The sequence below is a fragment of the Rattus norvegicus genome, chromosome 19 (genome assembly GCF_021556685.1).
Source record: "Rattus norvegicus strain SHRSP/BbbUtx chromosome 19, alternate assembly SHRSP_T2T, whole genome shotgun sequence".
Lineage (NCBI taxonomy): Eukaryota > Metazoa > Chordata > Mammalia > Rodentia > Muridae > Rattus > Rattus norvegicus.
This window is the reverse complement of record NC_141552.1, coordinates 40,843,486-40,864,342: the sequence shown is the minus strand read 5'-3', so window position 1 is coordinate 40,864,342 and position 20,857 is coordinate 40,843,486. Positions and strand designations below refer to the sequence as shown.

At 40.2% G+C, this 20,857-nt stretch overlaps 1 protein-coding gene and 1 long non-coding RNA gene across 49 annotated transcripts in view; one reads left to right on the top strand and one right to left on the bottom strand.

Moving 5' to 3' along the window:
* LOC147999408 (uncharacterized) overlaps window positions 1-7,042 on the top strand; it is a 101,803-nt gene extending 94,761 nt beyond the window's left edge. For 2 of the 4 annotated variants that reach the window (XR_015644072.1, XR_015644073.1), the window contains 4 exons: window positions 2,336-2,592; window positions 3,587-3,685; window positions 4,239-4,309; window positions 6,731-7,042. This is a non-coding gene — a long non-coding RNA (uncharacterized LOC147999408). Of the gene's footprint in view, window positions 1-2,335; window positions 2,593-3,586; window positions 3,686-4,238; window positions 4,310-4,599; window positions 5,138-6,730 lie in introns of those variants that run through there. The other 2 variants (XR_015644069.1, XR_015644074.1) reach the window with 2 other exon arrangements.
* A 613-nt stretch (window positions 7,043-7,655) lies between these two features.
* The window catches only part of Il15 (interleukin 15), a 66,545-nt gene continuing 53,343 nt past the window's right edge, over window positions 7,656-20,857 (bottom strand). For 21 of the 45 annotated variants that reach the window (XM_087593906.1, XM_087593901.1, XM_087593907.1 and 18 more), the window contains 6 exon segments: window positions 19,575-19,673; window positions 18,367-18,464; window positions 17,792-17,876; window positions 13,027-13,071; window positions 10,605-10,742; window positions 7,656-8,040 (listed from right to left, as the gene is read on the bottom strand). In XM_087593906.1, coding sequence (XP_087450032.1) covers window positions 7,930-8,040; window positions 10,605-10,742; window positions 13,027-13,071; window positions 17,792-17,876; window positions 18,367-18,464; window positions 19,575-19,586 — 489 coding nt within the window. In that variant the 5' untranslated portion in view covers window positions 19,587-19,673 and the 3' untranslated portion in view covers window positions 7,656-7,929. 45 annotated transcript variants of the gene reach the window in all.

Sequence of the window (20,857 nt, the reverse complement as noted above, 5' to 3'; positions counted from 1 at the left end):
TCAGCTTTAGTAGTTCTCTGGTGGAACTTTTGGAATCACTTAAATATACTATCATATCATCCGCAAATAGTGATATTTTGACTTCTTCTTTTCCGATCTGTATCCCCTTGACCTCCTTTTGTTGTCTGATTGCTCTGGCTAGAACTTCAAGAACTATATTGAATAAGTAGGGAGAGAGTGGGCAGACTAACTGAAATCTATAAACCAGAGCCCATGTTTTCTATCTCTTTTGTTTATTTTCATCTGCTTAAACTTTCTCAGTGGTGAAAATATGGTCGTAGAATTGAATGAGTGCTCCATGCTAGCTTTGACTATAATGTTTTCTTAATTACAAGCAGCAGCCAGCAAAGGGTCCTGCCTCTGTGGCTCAGGGATAAGAGCCTGGAGGCTTTCGTGAGACAGCGCCATAAAACAAACTGAAAGAAGAAATCCTCTCCACCATGACAGATTCCAAAGTCCTCAGCCACCCCAGCTTTCCTGACACTTAACAAGCTCTAATGCAAAGAATGCTCTTTGGTTAGACTTGAATGCAGTGCAAGCCTCGTTTATTTGATTTTTGACTGATGTGAGAAGGTCACGGCGTAACAGAAAGTACCCAGGCTCACACATCCATTCAATAATTGGTGTGGACAATGTAAGCAGTTGAGTTCTGCAGTGGTGACAGGGTGAAAATATTGCAGTTCTCATTCAAAGGAGGTGGACAGTCTCTAATATACAGAATAGCTTTTAGATGAGTTGGGGTGGGGAAAGAAGGAGCTGGAGAATATTGTATTCAGCGTAGAGGCAGCAATCTATAGAGCTGTTACAAGTAAATATTGAAAGAGAAATGGGTGAGAGAAGGGACAGGGGTCAGGTTGACTTAAAGTCAGTAGTCTGCTAGGCAACAGCAAAATGTAACAAAAGCATTTAGTTATCTACTTTGGAAGATTACTGGTGCACACAGAAGTAGGAAAGTTTTCAATTCTGATCCTACCTGGAACCAGGAAGCACTAAAACGAACATAATTTCTCCAAGGAAATTATTGACATAATAGCACTGTGCTTGTTTTCAACCTGAGGCTAGAAGGGTATGAGTGGAAGTCCTACAGAAAAACTACACTACTGTAAGAGGAAATCTGAATGTGAGCAAAGGACAGGGTTGGAAATGAAGTCACCTACTCCAGAACTGTGAAATCTAACTTAACTCACAACAGCCTTGCTAGTCAATAATACCATAATGCTTTGTACAACGTTAAAACAGACAGGCCCAGGCAGTTAAGTATTTAGCCAGTGTACGGTGACTAAGAGCCCATCTATTTCCCTGTCTCTCTGGATGCTCTCTGTCTAGTCATGTCTATGGCTTCCTACAGCAACTCAGAGGCAAAGGCTCTTTGATGTCAAATGTTACAACAGCCTGTCTGCTCAAAAGTGTATCCCCAGAACCTGCCGGAGCAGTACACCTATGGGGAATTTTTCAGTAAAAATGCAAATTTGGACAGTATCTTTAGTCACACCTTAAACATACATGTACACTTTACAAATGTGCTATTATGTGACTGCCTGGCTTGATATAAGATCTGGTGTATCCCAGAAGCATTCTTTTCTTTAGAATTATTTTATTTTTACCAATTACTGAATATATGAGTGAACGTGTGGGTGTGAGTTTGTGCACTTGAGTGCACTTAGTCACAGAGGCCGGAAGAGGGTTTTGGAAGCCCAGAGCTATAACCAGCTGCAGGCTGGAAACTAAAGTCAGTCATCTGGCAAGAGCAGCGCATGCCTTTAACCTCTGAAACACCTCTTCAGCCCTCCTAGAGGCATCCTTAAATGCCTCTGAGTCATGGAAAATGCCCAGAATCTGTCAAGGGTGTGGTCCTATTTCCAAAAAATGTCTTTATGGAATTCTACACATTGCTACGCACAGTTACATTGCTATCTTAGATGAGGAGACCCCTGAATCCTACACATGGTCAACTAGCCATGTATCCCCTCCATGTTAACACATTTCCTGATAAACAATGAAGGCAACAGAGGACTCAAAACCAGCTCAAAAAAAAAGAGTATACTACACACAAAATGCTTTAAAATGGCAATCTGAGTAACTCCTTAAAATTTAGGAAAGTATTATGTGTGTGGGGGCAGGGGACAACTTAGTACTAGGATTGTTTTCATATAATGATTGACGGTGCACAGCCATGAGGAGTACAGATGGGCTTTTAGTTGGTTTTATCACTGTTTCTGAATTCTTGACAATGGGGCTCCCTGAATCCTGTACCTGAAGCTTCTGTCATTGGTCCTTTTTATTACTGCTTGCAAATATTAATTCAATGGGCACATTTGATATCTTTCCTTTTTAGAAGTAAACTTGACTATGGTATGAAGTGAATCTCCAGGGGCCAAAGAACCCTCCAGAACATCAATTTCTTTTAATAAGAAGTCTGATTTCCAATCCAATGCTTCAAAGGGTTCCGATAGCGCCATCAGGAAGATGTGGAACTTTTCTGGATCTGCAGTTAGCAGCCTTTTCTAGCATGTAGTGCTCTGTTTGGCAAACACACTCTCTAACCCAAGCAAAGAATCTCTTCTATTAAAGAGCTATTCAGCTGGAGAGCAGGTAAGCAGTATCATTGCAGCCATTTAGATGGATGTCCTGCGGGAGAGTGTGTTGCCAGCCTACACTTACAGGGAGAACACTGAAGAAGAGGCTAAGGGACCCCCATCGAGAGTGACCATTAAGTATACTGCCATTTGCTTGCTATTCCGAACTGAATGCTTTGTAAAAGTACTGCTTCTCTGTGGTTTTCACACCTTAACAACCCCAGGGACACCAAAGGCTGATGTCCTTGTGAAACAAAGAAAGAATTCCATCTTTTCAGGTGGAATGTTTGAAGCCAAGCAGCTGCCTTTATTTATCCATAAATATAGTTCAAACATCTTCCTTGTCAAAAGGAGATACTTTTTCTTTTGCTATAAAAAGGTAATTAATTCAGGCTGGATAAACTTACTAGTACATTTGCCTTATGGGAAGAGTCTTTGGGGAGAAAAAAGCAGAAGAGAATTGTAAAAAGAAATAGTATCAAAATCTGAACCAAAAATATGAACTTAAGTCTAATATTGAACTCTTGAATAAGACACAATTTTCCACCCCAAGTATTACACTCATGTTTATTTAAAAAAGAAATACAAGTGGCAGTAGCTCATAAATATACACGCAGCTAACTTTGGACAAAATTTTCAGGTCGTTTCTTGTTGGATTTTTTTTTTCATTTTACACATCACTGACAAAAGTCAAATATTTCCAAGACTGTTCTCATTGAATCAGTGCCCAAGAGAGGCAAACACTCTCACAAAATAAAATAATGCAGATGAAAGTGCTTTGTGAAATATAAAGACACACACCTGTATAAAAGAACTATTATTATTATTATCATCACCATCCCGGTGCACCCTGAGAAGAGGGCTTACAGACACATTGGTAGCTTTGACCTTCTTAATTCATCTTAGGAAATGGAGCTTGGCTGAGGACCAATTATCTTCGAGTTCTTTAGGAGAAATAATATCCGCCACCCAGAACCATCCACTCTCTGACATTGTTATTTCCCTTCTAGGCTCTTTACTGTCATGAACTGAGAAATGATTTTTCCTCCTTCTGCCCCTGCCTCTTAAGCTTCCATGTCCACTGAGCCTTGGGATATCTGTCCCCAGTGGTATGTATGGCTAATTTTACTTCAAATGTTGCCTCTCTCTCTCTTTCTACCCAGTTATATCCCACCTCCTTCATTTCTCATTCCAACTCTTCCCAGTTGCCACTCCACTTCATGGGCATTGCTCTACTTGGTTTTTCCTGATGAGACTAAGCAGTTATCTCTTATCTTAAACAGTTTTCAGTGATGTAGGGTTTAGAAAATCCTCCATTCAAACAACCTTCTGTTTAGGGTTTTACTGCTGTGAGCAGACACCATGACCAAGGCAAGTCTTATAAAGAACAACATTTAATTGTGACTGGCTTACAGGTTCAGAGGTTCAGTCTACTATCATCAATTCAGGAACATGGCAGCATCCAGGCAGGCATGGTGCAGGGAATGCTGAGAGTTCTACATGTTTATCGAAGGTTGCTAGCACAATACTGGCTTCCAGGCAGCTAAGACGAGGGTCTTAAAGCCCACACCCACAGTGACACACCTACTCCAACAACCTGAATATTGTGCCACTCCCTGGGCTAAGCATATACAAACCATCACATCTTCTTTGTCCCTTTAGAGCCTGATGCTTCATTGTACGCATGCCCCTGACTCTTTCAAGTCTCACATGTTGGATACGGGGATGTCACAGTGAGTAATTACTTGCTCAAACTGTTGTCCATTCAGTGTTCCAAGAAATTATCTAACGGTAGAGATGACGCTCCCACTCAGTGATAAATTTTATGAGCCTGATATTTATCTATAAGTAGACTTTGACTTAAAGTCTTTTGTTCAAGGTACTTTTTTTATGTTACAATGAGTCTTCTTTCTATAGGATAGACAGGAAGTCATTACTGTAGTTCAAGCAGGCAGTTAACTCTTTCATTAACACACTTGCTTTTCCATCTTTCCTGGTTATCCTGGATTCTCTTTTGCTCTAGGAACACTGACTAGAGTGTTGTGGGCCAGTTCTCACTCCTCCTCTAGCTCATCTCCTATCCACTGACAGCTCAGCTCACCTGTCACTTTCTTCAAGAAGTGCTCTTTGAACGAACACCCTGAATCAACATGACTCTCCTTGATCCCCTTCAAGATTAGAATTAATGGACACAAAATAAGACCTCGGAAAAAGAGCTGGGTAACACAAAGCTTCTGCAGGATTGTGAGCTCAGGAAGGCTGACACTATGGCCTTCTTATAGCATTTGTTAAAATGTTCACACAGAATAGATTCCCAATAACTAAGGAACCAGTATAACCAACCTGGTGAACGTTTAGTGAGGGAAAAAAGTGATCATGAAAATGAAGGTAAGTGACTTGGATATGGATGCTGCCTTCTGTGACAATAGTCCAAAAAGTCTGACACCATTTCCAAAGGCTAAACATAGCAACTTTCAAATCTGCTTCTATGTTACAATGGTCTTTAATTGGTTTCTATAATCTCTATTTCAAAATTTAGGGTTGAAGGAATAAATTATAGGATACAAACCTGTCTCTGTTTCATTAATTTTCTTCTTCGTTGTGTTAGGTACACAATTAAGACCAAGGGACTCTTCAGACAGCTAAATATTTTTCATAACACATCCTTATTGAGAGCACAGTTCAGTCACTAGACATGTTCAGAAATACTAAACCAAATCATCTTGGAAATGGGAGTACCTCTGGGCAAAATATTTAGCCATTGCATGCATATGTTAATCATGATTTGTCTGTGAGTGCAGATGGCCTATGTTGAGTTACACACTCACATAAGAGAAGGAATGGGAATACACTCTCTGGGATTTCTTGTTGCTTGGGGGCGTGAGGGAACAATCACATTACTTGATTTTTATGGTTCTTTTTTTTTTTTTTCCCCGGAGCTGGGGACTGAACCCAGGGCCTTGCGCTTCCTAGGCAAGCGCTCTACCACTGAGCTAAATCCCCAGCCCCTTGATTTTTATATTGGGTATGTCTGTTTGATTTTATTAGTTATTGAATTTGTCATCTATAAACTACAACATCAAAGCATATAATTCCCCCTTTACAACTACAGTAACAACAGCAGAAGAAGGAAAATCTATTGATTTGCTCATCTCAGATAAAGAATGAGATTCTATGAAACTAGACTTGTAACTGGGTTATAAAATTCTCTTGGCTCACAAATTACTTATTAGTTATGCTTGTGTTTCTGTGTCACACCTTGGAGTCCTTGTACTTTATTACCAGAGAGAGCAAGCCTATAATATCCTCTCATACATCTATTGTTCCTTTGCTTGAAATAAAGAAAATTCAAGAATGTATCCATCAACAGTACGTTGGATTATCAGTCTAATTTTTTATTTGGCTGACCTTATCCATTTGCTATTAGATATAGGACTTTGTGCTTCTTTTATTATAGGAATATATGATATATTTTCAGCAATTAGGTGAGACATAAACATGGTATTCCCCAAGGATTTAACTCTGGGTTGGCCAATGGAGGGGTGTGGAAAGTCTGGATTTTGAAATAGACGTGAAGGTTTGACTTTAAGAGCAGGAAGATGAAGTTAAATTCAGTGATGGTGCATGATCACTTTCTCTCTTACGGTAACTAAAATGTGACTGTGTATGACTATTTCATACCCACGTTATTTTGAGTTAAAGAGTTTTAACAACTATACACTTGAGTTTTCTAAAATCGGCTGTGGCGTGTGACATTTCCGAGGCAGTAACTGCGAGTACTGGAACATTCCAAACTTTAAAACCAACCTCTGTTTGTTTATACAACGCAAGTGGATTATTAGTCATTATCAAATACCATCGGGGATATGACTAGCATTTTGATCTCCCTTTCCTCAGATAAACAAACACTGGATGGGGACCAACTTTTCTTTAGCAATTAGACTGGAAAATTAAAGTTAAAAATGGTACACTTTCACTATTTTCTAGCAATGGGAATGCTAGAAAGCTTACTAATTTTAGACAGAAGAGTGAAGAGCCTTAGTAAGGGTTATTAATAGTTATTTTAAGTTGCATTTAGTTATTGAATGCATGTGAGTATATATGTGTATTGTGTGTCCTGATCTACCACTCCCCTCCACATCCTCTTATGACAGTGTAAGCCATTGAACCAGCATCCAAGCCTGTGGACAGCAAGCCACAAAGATCCGTCTGTTCCTCCACAAAAGTGCAGGGTAGACATAGCCATGGCCGACTTTCTAAGGATGGTAGGGATGCAAATGTGGACCCTCATATTTGTGCAGCAAGTATTCTCACCTCAGAGCGATTTCTCTAGCACCTATGAGCAACTGTGTATTTGTCAAACCAAATGAAGTCCAACAAATCAGACCTTTTAAAAACTCAAGAAGTGTGTGTGGCATTAAAATTTGTGAGAATAAAATAAAACTGTGAAATGCCAGTGTAAACATCAGTTTTCTGTGTATTTTTGCACTTTCCTTGAAGAACTATCACCCTCAAACAAACAAAAAGATGCCCTTCATTTGTTGCAATCTGTGAAGTAGGGAGTGGGAAGATGGCTCAGTGGAGAATGTGCTCAGCACACTATCATGAGGACTTGAATCCAGATCATCAGCTCACATATAAAATGAGATGGGGCAAGTGTCTGGAATCCCACTTGTATGGAAGTAGAAACAGAAGGATCCCCAGCAGTCACTGGCCAGTTAGTCTCACTCAATTACTAGGTTCCAGGTTAAGGAAAAGCAAGGTCTTTAAAAAGAAATCAGCAAGGCACTCAAAATCAACCTTTCGCCTTGACAGACTTGCATATGCATGCACTGCAACACACACATGCATACACACACACACGTACACACACACACACACACGTACACACACATACACACCCACACACACACTCACATACACACACATACACACACAAACACACACACAAACACACACACACACAAACACACACACACACACAAACACTCACTCACATACACACAGATAAGCATATATACACAAACATCACACACAGCCAAACACACATTATTAAAAAGGGCAAAGTACTTCAACTGATAAAATATGCATACAACTTTATTCCACATCTTCTGTTATATTACAAATATGCACAACTGAAGTAATAAATTAAAAATAAGCAAGCAAAAATAAGTCCGAGAAAAGCCCTTTCCCTCTCTTCATTCCCGAGGGTTCATGGGATCCAAATGGCTCAACCGTTTCCTGTTAGGCAGCTTGGTTTCCCAGCAGATCACGAATGCATGGAGCTGTGCTGCCTCTGGGCAGCAGGCGGAGGTGTCTTAATAACAGAAACACTGACGAGGTTCGAGTGCAGTCAGGACGTGTTGATGAACATTTGGACAATATGTATAAAACTCTGCAAAAACTCCGTGAAGTTTCTCTCCTCCAGCTCCTCACATTCCTTGCAGCCAGACTCTATTACATTCTGCCAAACAAGGAGGAAGAATTAGATCTGCAGACAGAATGCATCTCCTTCTTGAACAGTCTCCTTCCTGATTAAAGCCCATCACAGTGTCGTTGTCACTGTCGTTGTCACTGTTGTTGTCCTCATTGTTATTGTTTTGGTTTTGACTTTGCCTTGTGATTTTTTATTTTGACTTTTTGTATCTCTCTCTCTCTCTAAGTCCATACTTCATGAGCACTTGCCTTTGTGTCCTATCACACAGTGTGTGTGTGTGTGTGTGTGTGTTAAATATCACAAATATAATATATTATATACATATATCACAGACTTTCAGCCTTTTTACACTACTGTTGCCTAACTATCCCTGGGAAGCATAACCAGATTTCCTTTGTTTCCCACCATTAAGCACAAGGCCGGGCACAGACAGCTAACTGAACATTAGGTTGATCTGAATCACTTAGGCAAATGCCATAAACATGGCTTTGGGAACAGCTAGAAAACTACAAGTGTGGCCATCATGAATAAACATTTTAGCGATCATCTGAAACTATGAAGGCTGTGCCAGCAAAATTCAAATTAGATCCAACTGCATATGTAGCAGAGAATGGCCTTGTTGGGGCTCCATTGGAAGGGGAAGCCCTTGGTCCTACCAAGGTTGGACCCCAGTGAAGGGGAATATGGGGACCGGGCAGTAAGGGGGATGTATAGGAGGAATACCCATATGGGGGATAGGGAGGAGAGGGGATGGGAGACTATGGACAGGAAACCAGGAAGGGGAATAACATTTGAAATGTGAGTAAAGAAATATATCTAATAAAAAATTTAAAGAAACTGGTTTAAGTAAAAAAAAAAAGTCAAATTAGATTTCATATTCATTAGACACTCGGAATTCAGATTCCCCGGTACACAAAGAATGCCAGACACTGCCATGATGCTAACATAATGCTAACAGTGCTCTCTAATTGGCCCTGAAAACAATGTCAGAGAGGAAAGCAAACATGCTTAGTGGCTCACTGCCCCTGACATGTAAACATTCTACACAGGTCTCCCAACCGTGCAGTCCTGTTCACTCTTCCAGTATTTATGCCAAACTGTCACTTTGGGGGTGGCACCAATATGTAGCCTAAAGCTCAGCATTGATACTGTGATGAGTTATCTGTTACCATTAGTAGGTAATGATAACATTGCAGAAGTAATTTAACCACAAACAGATTCACTTGGCAAGCGATGGATTCCTGGGAGGAGTCTATGTCCTGGGAATCGTAATGACACATTCAAAAGAACTCTAAAATGTATGCACTCTGAGGCGGACTTTCTGATGGTGACAGGTAATCACTATTACTGACTTCCTGGAATGATTATCAGTGTGGGACATGTGCAGAGCTCAGAACAGCGAGTGAGGATGTGGGGAAAGTGTGGCGAATATGAATAAGTGACATCACTGAGAAGGTGGCGTCTGAGCAGACGCTCAAGGCAGCCCAGCATTTGGAAGAGGCCAAGGCATCTCAAGTTCACTGCACCTCCAGTTGTGTCTGCCTAAAGATGTTCCCTGAACATCCCTGACATCCATTCCTTGACCTCTATGCAACACAGTACCTTATTGACTAACCCCTCTCAACACCAGAAAGAACCCTAGAACCTCCCTAAACACACACACACACACACACACACACACACACACACACACACACACACACACACACTTTCTCTGTTGCAATGGGCTGAAGAGCTAACGGGCCAGTTCACTCATTCACTGACTAGCTGATTCACATTGCCTCCTTCCTCAGAATAGGTGCTTAAAAGGGTATATAGAAGTGCTTATTAAATGAAATCATTTTACTGTGCGTTCCTTTGTTTGTACCTTGTTTTGTTCACTTAGGTTGTCCCTCTCAAATCACAACTCCTTGCACCTCAGGGCATCCGTGTTGCTTACCCTCTCAGCCGAGCACAGGAGTCACTAGGATTTGCTTTCTTATAGCCCCATCCTGCTCGTGTTGTCTGGGATGCTCTAAATAATACTTGATTCTAATTGTTCCATTACTTACAGTTTTGGAAGGTGAGAGGACAGAAGCTGGAGTAGAATCACAGCTCTGATGCCTTCAGCTGCATGAACGGGGGTGTGTGGTGAGCTCTGTGTTTCCCATGTGCATCAACATTCAAACAGAAATAGAAACAGCTAGACTTGAAAAGAGACTGATTTTGAGGATTCAGTGTCTTATCAGTCCAAAGTAGAAAGGTCAGTGTGTGGTATTAAGACCTAACCCAATAAATGTGAGCTACCATTTCTGATGCTAAACACTCGATCACATTAATGTCTATCCACTGCTTGCCAATAGGGCATTTTAAATCAATATGACTGACACTAAAGCACGCTGGTTGGCATTATTCAGAAATGTCTGTTTACTGGGGGGGAGGGGATTAACAAGTTTAGGATTCTGTGCATGCCAGCACTGATACCACTTCTGGTCACCACTCCACTGGAATCAAATTCTCTTCTGTGCACCATAGGAGACTCTGCCTCTATATAAGTGCCTTGTCTCAAGCCAAAAATATCAGCTGCAGCTCTCTATAGCTGCATCACTCACCTTGTTAGAAGACAGAGTGCTGTTTGCAAGGTAGAGCACGTTTCTTACTGTTTCATTAAGAGTCATGTTACTGTACTCGTGCAAAATAACCTGTAATTCCAGGAGAAAGCAGTTCATTGCAGTAACTTTGCAACTGGGCTAAAAAGAAAAGAGCCAGTTTAAAAACAAAATAAGCAAACGCAAAACCTTTTCCCATTATTCATTTTCACATTGGTAAGACTTTGATTTAAAAAGAAAAACACAGCAGTTAATTCCACCTAGTTATTTTACAAAAACAAAAACAAACAAAACAAAAAGAGTAATACCCACACTGCTTAGTCTTAATTGTCAACCAGACACAACTTAGAAGACAGTCTTACTGAGGAATTACCTCTCAGGTTAACTTGTAGGCATGTCCCTAGAAGCTTGTCTTCATTGTTAATTCATGGAGGAAGACCCAAACTAGTGTGGGTGGCACCACTCCCTAGGCAGAGGGTCCTGAATAGTGTAAGACAGAGGAGAGGTACCTAAGAGCAAGCAAGCAAGTGTTCTTGCAGTCACTCTGTCTCTGTTCTTCACCGTTAGCTGGATACTTTAAATGCCTGTCCTGACTTCCCATAATTATGGACTATAACTTGGAACTGTAAGCCAAACAAATACTTTCTTCCCTAACTTGCTTTTTGACTGTGTGCGAGTAGGGAGTTTTATTTACACAGGAAGTGGATTTCTTTTTTCATTTGATTTTGAAACCAAAACTAACAAAGAAGGATAGTACTATTATACAGAAGGAAACACGGGCATAAAAGGCTACCATCGCTCACTGGACACCCTCTTGCTGCAGGCGAATGAGCAGCCTAGAAGTGACAGAACATTGGTGAAAAAGTGTTCACACTACATGTTCACATCTTACAGAGTGGTAACTGCAAGCCATACTGACCCTACAGTTTCCAGCAGAAAGAAGTCGAAGAAATTTGAGAGAAAACCCAAAGGAAAGGCAGTGCCCACTTATGGGCTGGCCAAATCAGAAAGGACTGTGAACAAGAAAATGTATTTCTTCTAAGAGTTACTTCTCAAAACCCTAAACTTAAAAAAATTATGGAAACATGAAGTGGGAAATCAGCTGTGCCTAGCCTAAGTATTCACATCTACACTTCAAAATCAATTCTTTCAATTGTCTGTGAGTTTCAAGGCTCCCTTCCTGCACGGGAAAGCTTTCAGATTAGGGAAAAAAGCAAAGAAAAACAGAAAATATACTACAATCAGAGGAGAGCTTATCTAGATCTCACACTTTCCTGGTGGACACCTGCTTGTCTGAGTTTCAGGCTCTACCTTCTACTCAACAAACCATGAGCAGAGGGCACAAACCTTCCACCTCAGAGAAGTTCTAGGTGCCAGTCCCGAACACACAATACATAGTTTGGTCTTGGTTCTAGGTTCATTTCTTTCTCTGTCTCAGTGATAAAACTACTCTGACAAAGAGTATCTTCAAAGAGAAAGAATGTCTGCTTTGCTCACAATCCCAAGTTGCAGTTCATCATCGAAGGGAAGTCAAGGCAACAGAACTTAAGACAGAGAGTCAGAATCACAGCTAAGAGAGCGCAGAGAGAATGCGGGCAGCTGAGCTCAGGACTCCTCCTCTAACCTCTGTGCTTTTCCAGGGTTCAGCCCATGAACTGATGCAGCCCACACTTGGAGTGGATCTTCCCACCATGTTTAAAACATTCCATAGACCTGCCCCAGAGCAAATCTCACTGATGTTCTTAGTAGGTGACTTTAAATTGTGAGAGGTTAACAATTATTTAAATTAACACTTTCCAAGCAATGGAATTGGTGGTCTATTCCTTTGCTTTAGCAATAGCCTGGAGTGAAAGGAGGAGCCACGTGACCAATGCCATTAGCAAATCAGTATATTATACATGAGGCTAGCTCATCCTTTGGATAATCCAGCATATCATTTGGATTATTCTTATCACACATAGAAACTAGTGAAAAGACCTCTTACAAGTGTAGAGATCCATGCAAAATACAAAGCATGGACACCATTAAGCAAGTTTCAGTAGATGTAGTGAGGGTGCTTACACACTATAGCACAAAAACAATGGATATAAAGACATGTAGATGGAGTTATTTAGTCCAGTTCTAGCGTCCAATTCTATGATGATCTAACTGCATCACAGAAATCCATGAGATTTTTGTTTGACATTGAAGGAAAGTTGCTTTTTTTTCCCCATTGTAATATGGCACCATTACAAAAGTAGCATTTGTCTAGCATTTTGCCATGAGTCCCAAAAATTCAACACTCCCTCAGAAATGTCATGGGTCAAAACACTAAGAGAACCTACCATAAGTTAGATTTTAAAACTATAAGTATTTCAGTGAAGTTATGGGAATATGGCTGAAGAACCGGAAAGATAGCAATTTTGAAAATCCTTACTATACTCACATGAAAGTCACTGTCAGTGTATAGAGTAGTATCAATATGAATAAACTGAAAAAGAGAAAATGAGGTCATATGAAAATTTTAGGTACGATACTAGCAACTTCCTATAAACAATAAATTTCATCCCTTAAATTAAATTTGAATTTTGCAATCGTTTTAAGCTCCTGCAATTATGAGAGAACACATTGAGAGACCATCTGACCTTCCTCTGCATTTCCCTGCTGGGACTTGTTTAGCCAGAACACAATTTCCTAGCAGGAAAATTCATATAGTGATGTAATGTTTCTCCCTTCTCCAGATGTTACCAGTTTTCGCCCCCTTGTCCAATCCTAGACCTTTAACATTTCAAGAATGTGAAAGAGTGGAATTATAGAGAATGCAACCTTTTTTAAGATTAGCTTTTAAAGAAATAACATTTTGAGCAGTTGTGTTACAGAGAAAGACAGCACAACAGAATGTCTGAGGTCTCTTCTGCCCATTTCCAGTTCGCCTCACGGTTTGCATGCTTCCCACTCTATGAGCATTTGTTATATCCAGTGAGTGGACACTCCTACACAGCTACAGTGCGTGTGTTCATTGCCCTGAAAGTCTTGGTTCCAGGATGGAAATGGTGAGCATCTCGAGGGCAATAGTCACTGGGATTGGACTTTGAAAGGAACCGTAGGACTTTCACCTCTTCATTTCTCTTTCTTTATGTTTTCTAGAAAAAAAAGTGAGCGGTTTGCTTTGCCATTAGTAGCTGGCAATCCCACCTGAGATCCCCAAATCAATAGTTTAATATATAATATAATAATTATATAATATGGATTCTGTTTACACACACACACACACACACACACACACACACACACACTGGTAGGTTCCCAGCATTCTAACGGCACACACTGCAGTTGAAGTGTGCTAAAGAACACCACACAGTCTCTGCTCACCCATCCTCTTTCCTAACCCTGCAAACCATCTGTCCCTTTTGTTGTTGTTGTTGTTGTTGTTGTTGTTGTTGTTGTTTTTCAGTAATGTTATCATCTCTCCAAGAACAAATAGTTTGGCTACCGAACATGAAACAATTTTAGGCTGGGTTCTTTCACTGTGTGGAATGCTTTTGGGGTATCTGTTTCTTTCCATGCCTTAGCCACCTGTCTCTCTCGATCTCCTGGCTGGATATACCAAAATGAAAAACACGGTGAATAAAAGTGATGAGATTTGTTTTAATCCCAGGGGTAAAGCCTCACTTCCCCTCACTTGCAAGAGTGATAGTACATATTTTAAATTAAGTTGAAGAACTCGCCCTCTCTTCCTTTTCTGCTGAGAAATCTTGTCTTGAAGTAGCTCTGTAGCAGTTTGCTGAAGCTGCTGTAACAATCTCAAATATGCTGGATGGCTTAAATAAAGACATGTGCTTTTCTGGAACTCTGGAGGCAATCAGTCTCAGAAGGATGTACTAGGAACAGGAACGGTCTCCCAAGACTTCTCACTTTGTCTTATCAATTCCTGTCCTATCTTCTCTCTGTTTCCTCAGAGTATCTTCCTCCTGTAGGTACCTTCCTCATAGCATGGTTTCCTGTCCTTCTAAGGACATTGGCCATATTGGATTAGACCCATCCTAATGACCTAGTTTTAACTTAAATGGGTCTTTACAGATTCTCTATCAAAAGACAATCACACGATGGAGTATGGGCAGTTATTTAAAAAGGAAAACCCATCTTGTATAAGAGGTGCTCATTTGACCAGGTCTTTTTTAAATCAGTTGATATGATTTTCCATGTTGGCTCCTGATAAGTCAGCCTGAATTGACTGATAGGTCTTGAAATACTGAAAAGATTTGCATACTTAGAATAAAGAAATAAATTATCCATGAATTGCTTAGAAATATATTGTTTAATTGCAAATTTGGGGGACTTTCCTGTTCTATTTTTTTATCTCCAGTTTGATTCCATTGTGTTCTAACACACTCTCTACACAATCAAAGTTCTGGTAGCTCTGTGGCCCTTCCTTCAGGCTCAGATGTTTAGTCTTAGTGACTGTTCTGTGTGAATTTTTAAAAGTTTGTTTGTTTATGCTTCATGCATAAAGTCAAATCCCATTAGTTGGCTTTGTCATGGTTCCTATGCTTTTGGAATATTTTTATTTAATAATTTAGTTAGTCACTGGGCAGGATTTGGTAAAAATCCACACCTGTAATAGTAAATTTGTCTGTTTCTCCTTTGAGCTGTTAAATTTTTGTGTCATGAATTTTGAGACTCTGTTCCTTGGTGCATATATATTAAAAATCAATGTTTCCTCTTCATGAATTTACTTTTGTCATTAATGGTGCTCTTGGCATTGGCAGTTACATTTTCCATTATGTCAGCTTCACCTGATACTAGGATAAGACTAATCAAGATCTTGACTGTGACTTTCCTCCTCTTGGTATGATATTTTCCTTGTACCTGGATATGATAGCTATTATGTTAGGACACTCTTGTCCAGCTTACGGATTCTGTTTTAATATGCGGCCAGTCACCAGAAGAGATGTTTTGTGCTCAGCCTGACTTAACTGCTGTGTGCTGTGGTTCTAATGCCAGCTTAGCTTTCAGGACCTCTTCAGACCTTCCATTGTAAATCCCACTCACTGTGATGAGTCATTTCTTCAGACCAGGTTACTTAGTCCATGGGGACAAAATAGACCTTTCAGAGTTGACATTCAGGATGAGATTCCTAATCTTTCTTGATTAGATTCAGCAGAACCTGCTAGGTCATCTGGCACTCTAGGCAGGAGAAGATGATCTACAATCCCAAGAAAAAATACCTCATTCTAGGGCTAATGTCACATTGGGTCCCCTTCTTGTAACCTATAAATACGTTTCTGACTTGGGAGTTGGAAAATGAATTCCTTTATAAGTTTTTGTACACTTGTTTTGATATTTACTCTTCTTCCAATTCCTTCCATGCCCACACCCTTCCCTTCCAACCCTACTTTGTGCTCTCTTCTTTTATTCTTTCTTAAGTATGGTGCTTCCCATGTATTCTTATTAGATGTGTGGTCATCCACTGTTGCTAGGTGACTTAACTAGGGACAGCACCCTTTCCAAAAGCTTACTCCCCTTCTTTGGGCAACTACTGATTGCCAGCACATCCTCATTTGGGAGTGAACTCTCTGTTGGCTTCCACATTTCATGTTGGGATTTTATTTGACCTGAGATTGTGTGGGTCTTGGGTGTACTGTCAAATGTGCATGTGTTCATATGTGCAGCTGCCCTGTTGTATTGAACAAACACTGTTTCCTTGGAGTCATGTACTACCTCAGGCTCTAACGTTTTTCCAATACGTCTCATACACAGATACCTGAGTCTTGGAAAGAGGGCATGTGATGCAGAGTTCCCATTTAGGGCTGAGCACTCTGCAGGCTCTCATCCGCTACAGCTTCACTGGTTGTGGGCTCTGCGTTAATCACCATCTCATGCAAAAAGAAGCTTCTATGATGAGTTTTGGGAAATACATTAATTTATGGGTATAATGATGTCATTGGGAGTCACTTTCATGCTATGTTTTTAGCAGAACAATGGTAATAGTTTCTACACTAGAGCCCAGGACCTGTCTACACACAGTTCTTAGCTCCAATAGAGGTGAAAATCTTAACAGTAATTAGAATTTTAAAACAGTGCCTTAAAAGGCTTTGAAAGGTTCATATATTTACTCACAAGTATTATTATTTCAAGTGATATTGTATGGGAATTTGTAGAAAAACATAGGAGATGCATACTTCATAACCATTATATGTTTTTGTTCTGAAAAAAAAATAACATCGATGACCTCACCCAGCCCTTGCCCTTACACGCCACAGAGCCAACTTGCCATATATGATGTGGCTAATGGCATAGGTCTTTTGGATAACTAACTGCTTTTAGACTGGATTGGAAAACTGCTCAATAATAATAATAACATTATTCCTGGTACTATATCCCTGAGCAAAAGCCCACAGCTAGGTGGCCATATGTTCTAGGGTAGAGCCTGCTACTGATATTTTCTCAATGGCCTTACTGTCAAATTACCTTCTAAGTATTTATGGTTGTCTTGGTAGACCTGGTATCCGTCAACCTTGGTCATAGGAACTTCTTTTTCCCCCCCAGGATTAAGCAATCAGTGCTGGGATATAATTGGTCAAAGTGCGACAAAAAAGAGATTGACTGCTCGGCACTAAGAAAGACATCTTTATAAACCCCACTCCATGGCCTGCCAAGACTCTGGGGATACTGTTGAAAAGGATGTAGGGGGAAAAGTTAAAAGGCAAAGGGTGGGGATAAGTGCAATGGAATACTGTCCTCTGGATCCAATGTGGCTTTCACAAGCATGAACTCAAAGTACTCTGTTATCTGCACAGATGTTGTCTGCCAAAATAACAATGTAAAAGAGGACGTACTCTCCTGGCTCTGTCCCCCATAGCAACCTGTTGGCATGCGATAGCTACTGAGAGAAAAAAGTATTCTCTTTTGTTGGTGTTCCACTCGTATTTTTCTGTGTTTTGGTGGATGATATCATGGCCATGTACGTAATGGCAACAGTAATTGGACTTAGTGGGTTATCAAAAAAGCAAGAAACAAAAGATAAAAAGTTGGGAGTGGACACAGTGGGGAAATAGAAAAGAGGTCTTAAGGGGAGACATTGGGAAGTAGATATGATCATATATATATATATATATATGTATATATATATATTTCTTGAGAATGAAAGTTATAATGCAAATAATATATATCAAATATTAAAACAAAAAAAGTAAAAAATGTATACTCACTTGAATAAGACTTTCAATTTTCTCCAGATCGTATCTTACATCTATCCAGTTGGCCTCTGTTTTAGGGAGACCTACACTGACACAGCTGTAAGAAGACACAATTCACAGACCATATGAAGCTCAAGAAGAAGGAAGACCAAAATGTGGATGCTTCACCCCATCTTGGAAAGGGAAACAAAATACTCACGGGAGGAAATACAGAGACAAAGAATGGAGCAGAGACTGAAGGAAAGGCCATCCAGAGACTGCTCCACCTGGGGATCATGCCCATACGCAGCCACCAGACTCAGTCAACTTACATGCATGATATTAGTTTATGGACTACCTATAGCAAACACCTCAATTGTTTTAGGGGATAGAATACTCGTATGGAATACTGCCAAGGTGCTGAAATCCTCAACTAAGAATTTACGAGTCCCCCCGAGCAGCTCCACAGTCACCTGATAGCCTACGCTGAAGAGTGAAGACCAACATACAAGGAAAGTGAACACAATGCATTTTCAACATCAAGACATTCAGGGACTAACAGTCATGGCTACTAGCATAATTGCAGCTACGATGAAAGAGAAAATTACCCCAAAATGAAGACATGGATGCCAGCCTCAGTTAAGAAGTGACTGTTGAGAAGGAAGCACAGGTAGTACAAGATGGATGTATTCCTCATATATGGTTTCTGGAAAACATAAATGTAGGCAATATGGTAAAAATATCCCTGTTTAAAAAAACAGGAAGACTGCATTGTATTGTATTTCAAGTTCAAAATCGTAATGGTGTCATTTCACATTTAATACTCTTTATGGAAACAGTGGAATTTCAGTGAAACTTCTGTTTTGTTTTATTCTAATCTCTAGCTGGCTCTCTGCACAGTATCTCCAGTGGAAGGTCAATGACAAACTGACATTCTGAGTGACTGACATGCATACCCTTAGGACTGTTGAACTCTTTCAGTCATCATCCACTTCCTCTCACTCTGCTCTCTTTATTAATAAACTACACACTATATACAGCACGGATTAGTAATAGAACACAATAATTGCAAGCACAATAATTATACATTAATTTCATCCAAGTACAGGGAAATTAAAATACATACTGTCACATGGAGAAAATTAAACCAATAAAGGTGTTTGGGTCAGGGTTAGGATTATGTCCTCAATCCTACGATGAGAGAGACAGAGGCAATAGAATTCTGTGAGCTCAGGACTATGCTGGTCTATGTAGTGAATTCCAGGACACTCAAGGCTACATAGTGGTGAAATCCAGTCTCAAAAAGAAGTGTATCTTTTCCCATTCTAACAGCCCCTACATAACAACTTTTCTTGGTTATTTAGAACCTTGTTTGTCTGAAATAGAGCCAGGTTTAATTCTCTGACCTGAATCTTCAGTGCTGTCAGAGATTTTGTAGTTATAGAGAGCAGCATCAGTCAACACCCCAAACACCAGAATTCTATGCAGACCCCGCTGAAAACATGCGTAATACCAGTCCTTGCCCTCAGAGACACAATGTATGGGGTGAACAGGCATTCGGAGAACAAAGAGAATGAGCAGAGTGTAGTACCGCATTAACAATGGCACAAAGGACACAGGTACACTGCTAGTCCTGTCTTCCAAAGCCCATGCTGCTTATTTTTAAAAATCAAGATAAACCTTGGAGAAACAGACATCTGTCACAACCAGAGATGTTTAGAGAATAATCGTGCCGCGTATTATAAAATAGAGCTGAGATTAAAGTGACCTTATAAGAAAAGCTGTCTGCTATTTTCGTCAGTTTTTTTTTCCTTACCAAAATTTTCATTACTTAATGCCCAGGTAAATGCTTAAGTGTTGAAGAAGAGCGGGCTATGGCGAAGGGCTTCCAGCTGCCATCCATCCAGAACGCCTCCTGCAACACAACCAGAGTAAAAGATGACAATAAAAAAACACAAGTGAGTAAGCAGAAGCAGAGAAAGGCCTGGTGCTTATGCAACATCTGTTTTCTATAGGGTATGCTATATGTTCCTTAACACATGTGTCAGGCTTAGCCCTCCTGAGAGCATTGTTTGGAAAATCTGATCTGGCATCACAGAAATCCCATGACAGCCAGGATTAAAGACCAGGTTTGTCTGAGTACAAAGAACAAAGCCATTCTCTCACACAATGTCCCAGAGCTGACAGATTTCAGGGCCATCTCAATCAGAATTAGGGGCAATCAAACACAAAGGCTCACCTAACCACCAACTGATAATCAAATTTATAGCAACAGCCACATTTACAGGCTTCACATTGATGTCTTAAGTGTGCTTTTTAAAATAATTTTTAATCGGAACACCATTTGTTAATTTCCTATATAACAAAACTGTATTTTTTTTCTAAACCAAAACAGGGGAACATGTGATAGATAAACACTCCCATTCAACTCCATTTCATTAAAATATTCAGGCTCAAAATATGTCAAGTACGGATGGTCTTGTTGTCCTTAAAAATAATACACGCTTAGTTGACCTTACCAATGAAAATATCAAGATCTGTTGCTTCACTGATATAATTTATCACAATCAATGACCTCAATATTTTACATATTTCAGATGCTTCCAAATGTTCAAATATTTTCTGGAAATCATGTGCAATATGTTACTCTTACTTTGTACATTTACTGTTTGTGAATGTGTGTGTGCGTGCATGTGTGTGTGTGTGTGTGTATGTATGTGTGTGTGTCTGTGTGCATGTCTGTGTGTCTGTGTATGTGTTATGTATGTGGGAATCTGTGTGAGTGTGTGTGCATATATGTGTGTGTGTGTGTGTCTGTGTGCATGTCTGTGTGTCTGTGTATGTGTTATGTATGTGGGAATCTGTGTGTGTGTGTGTGTGAGAGAGAGAGAGAGGGAGAGAGAGAGAGAGAGGAAGAGAGAGAGAGAGAAACAGACAGACAGACAGACAGAGGGAGAGACAGAGAGAGAGAGGAGAAGGCTCAAGCACAGACCATGGCACATGTGGGGAAGTCAGAGAACAAATTGTGAGAGTTTCCCTCTCTTCTTCCACCACTTAGGGTTCTGGGATCATCAGGCTTGCTGGCAAGAACTATTACGT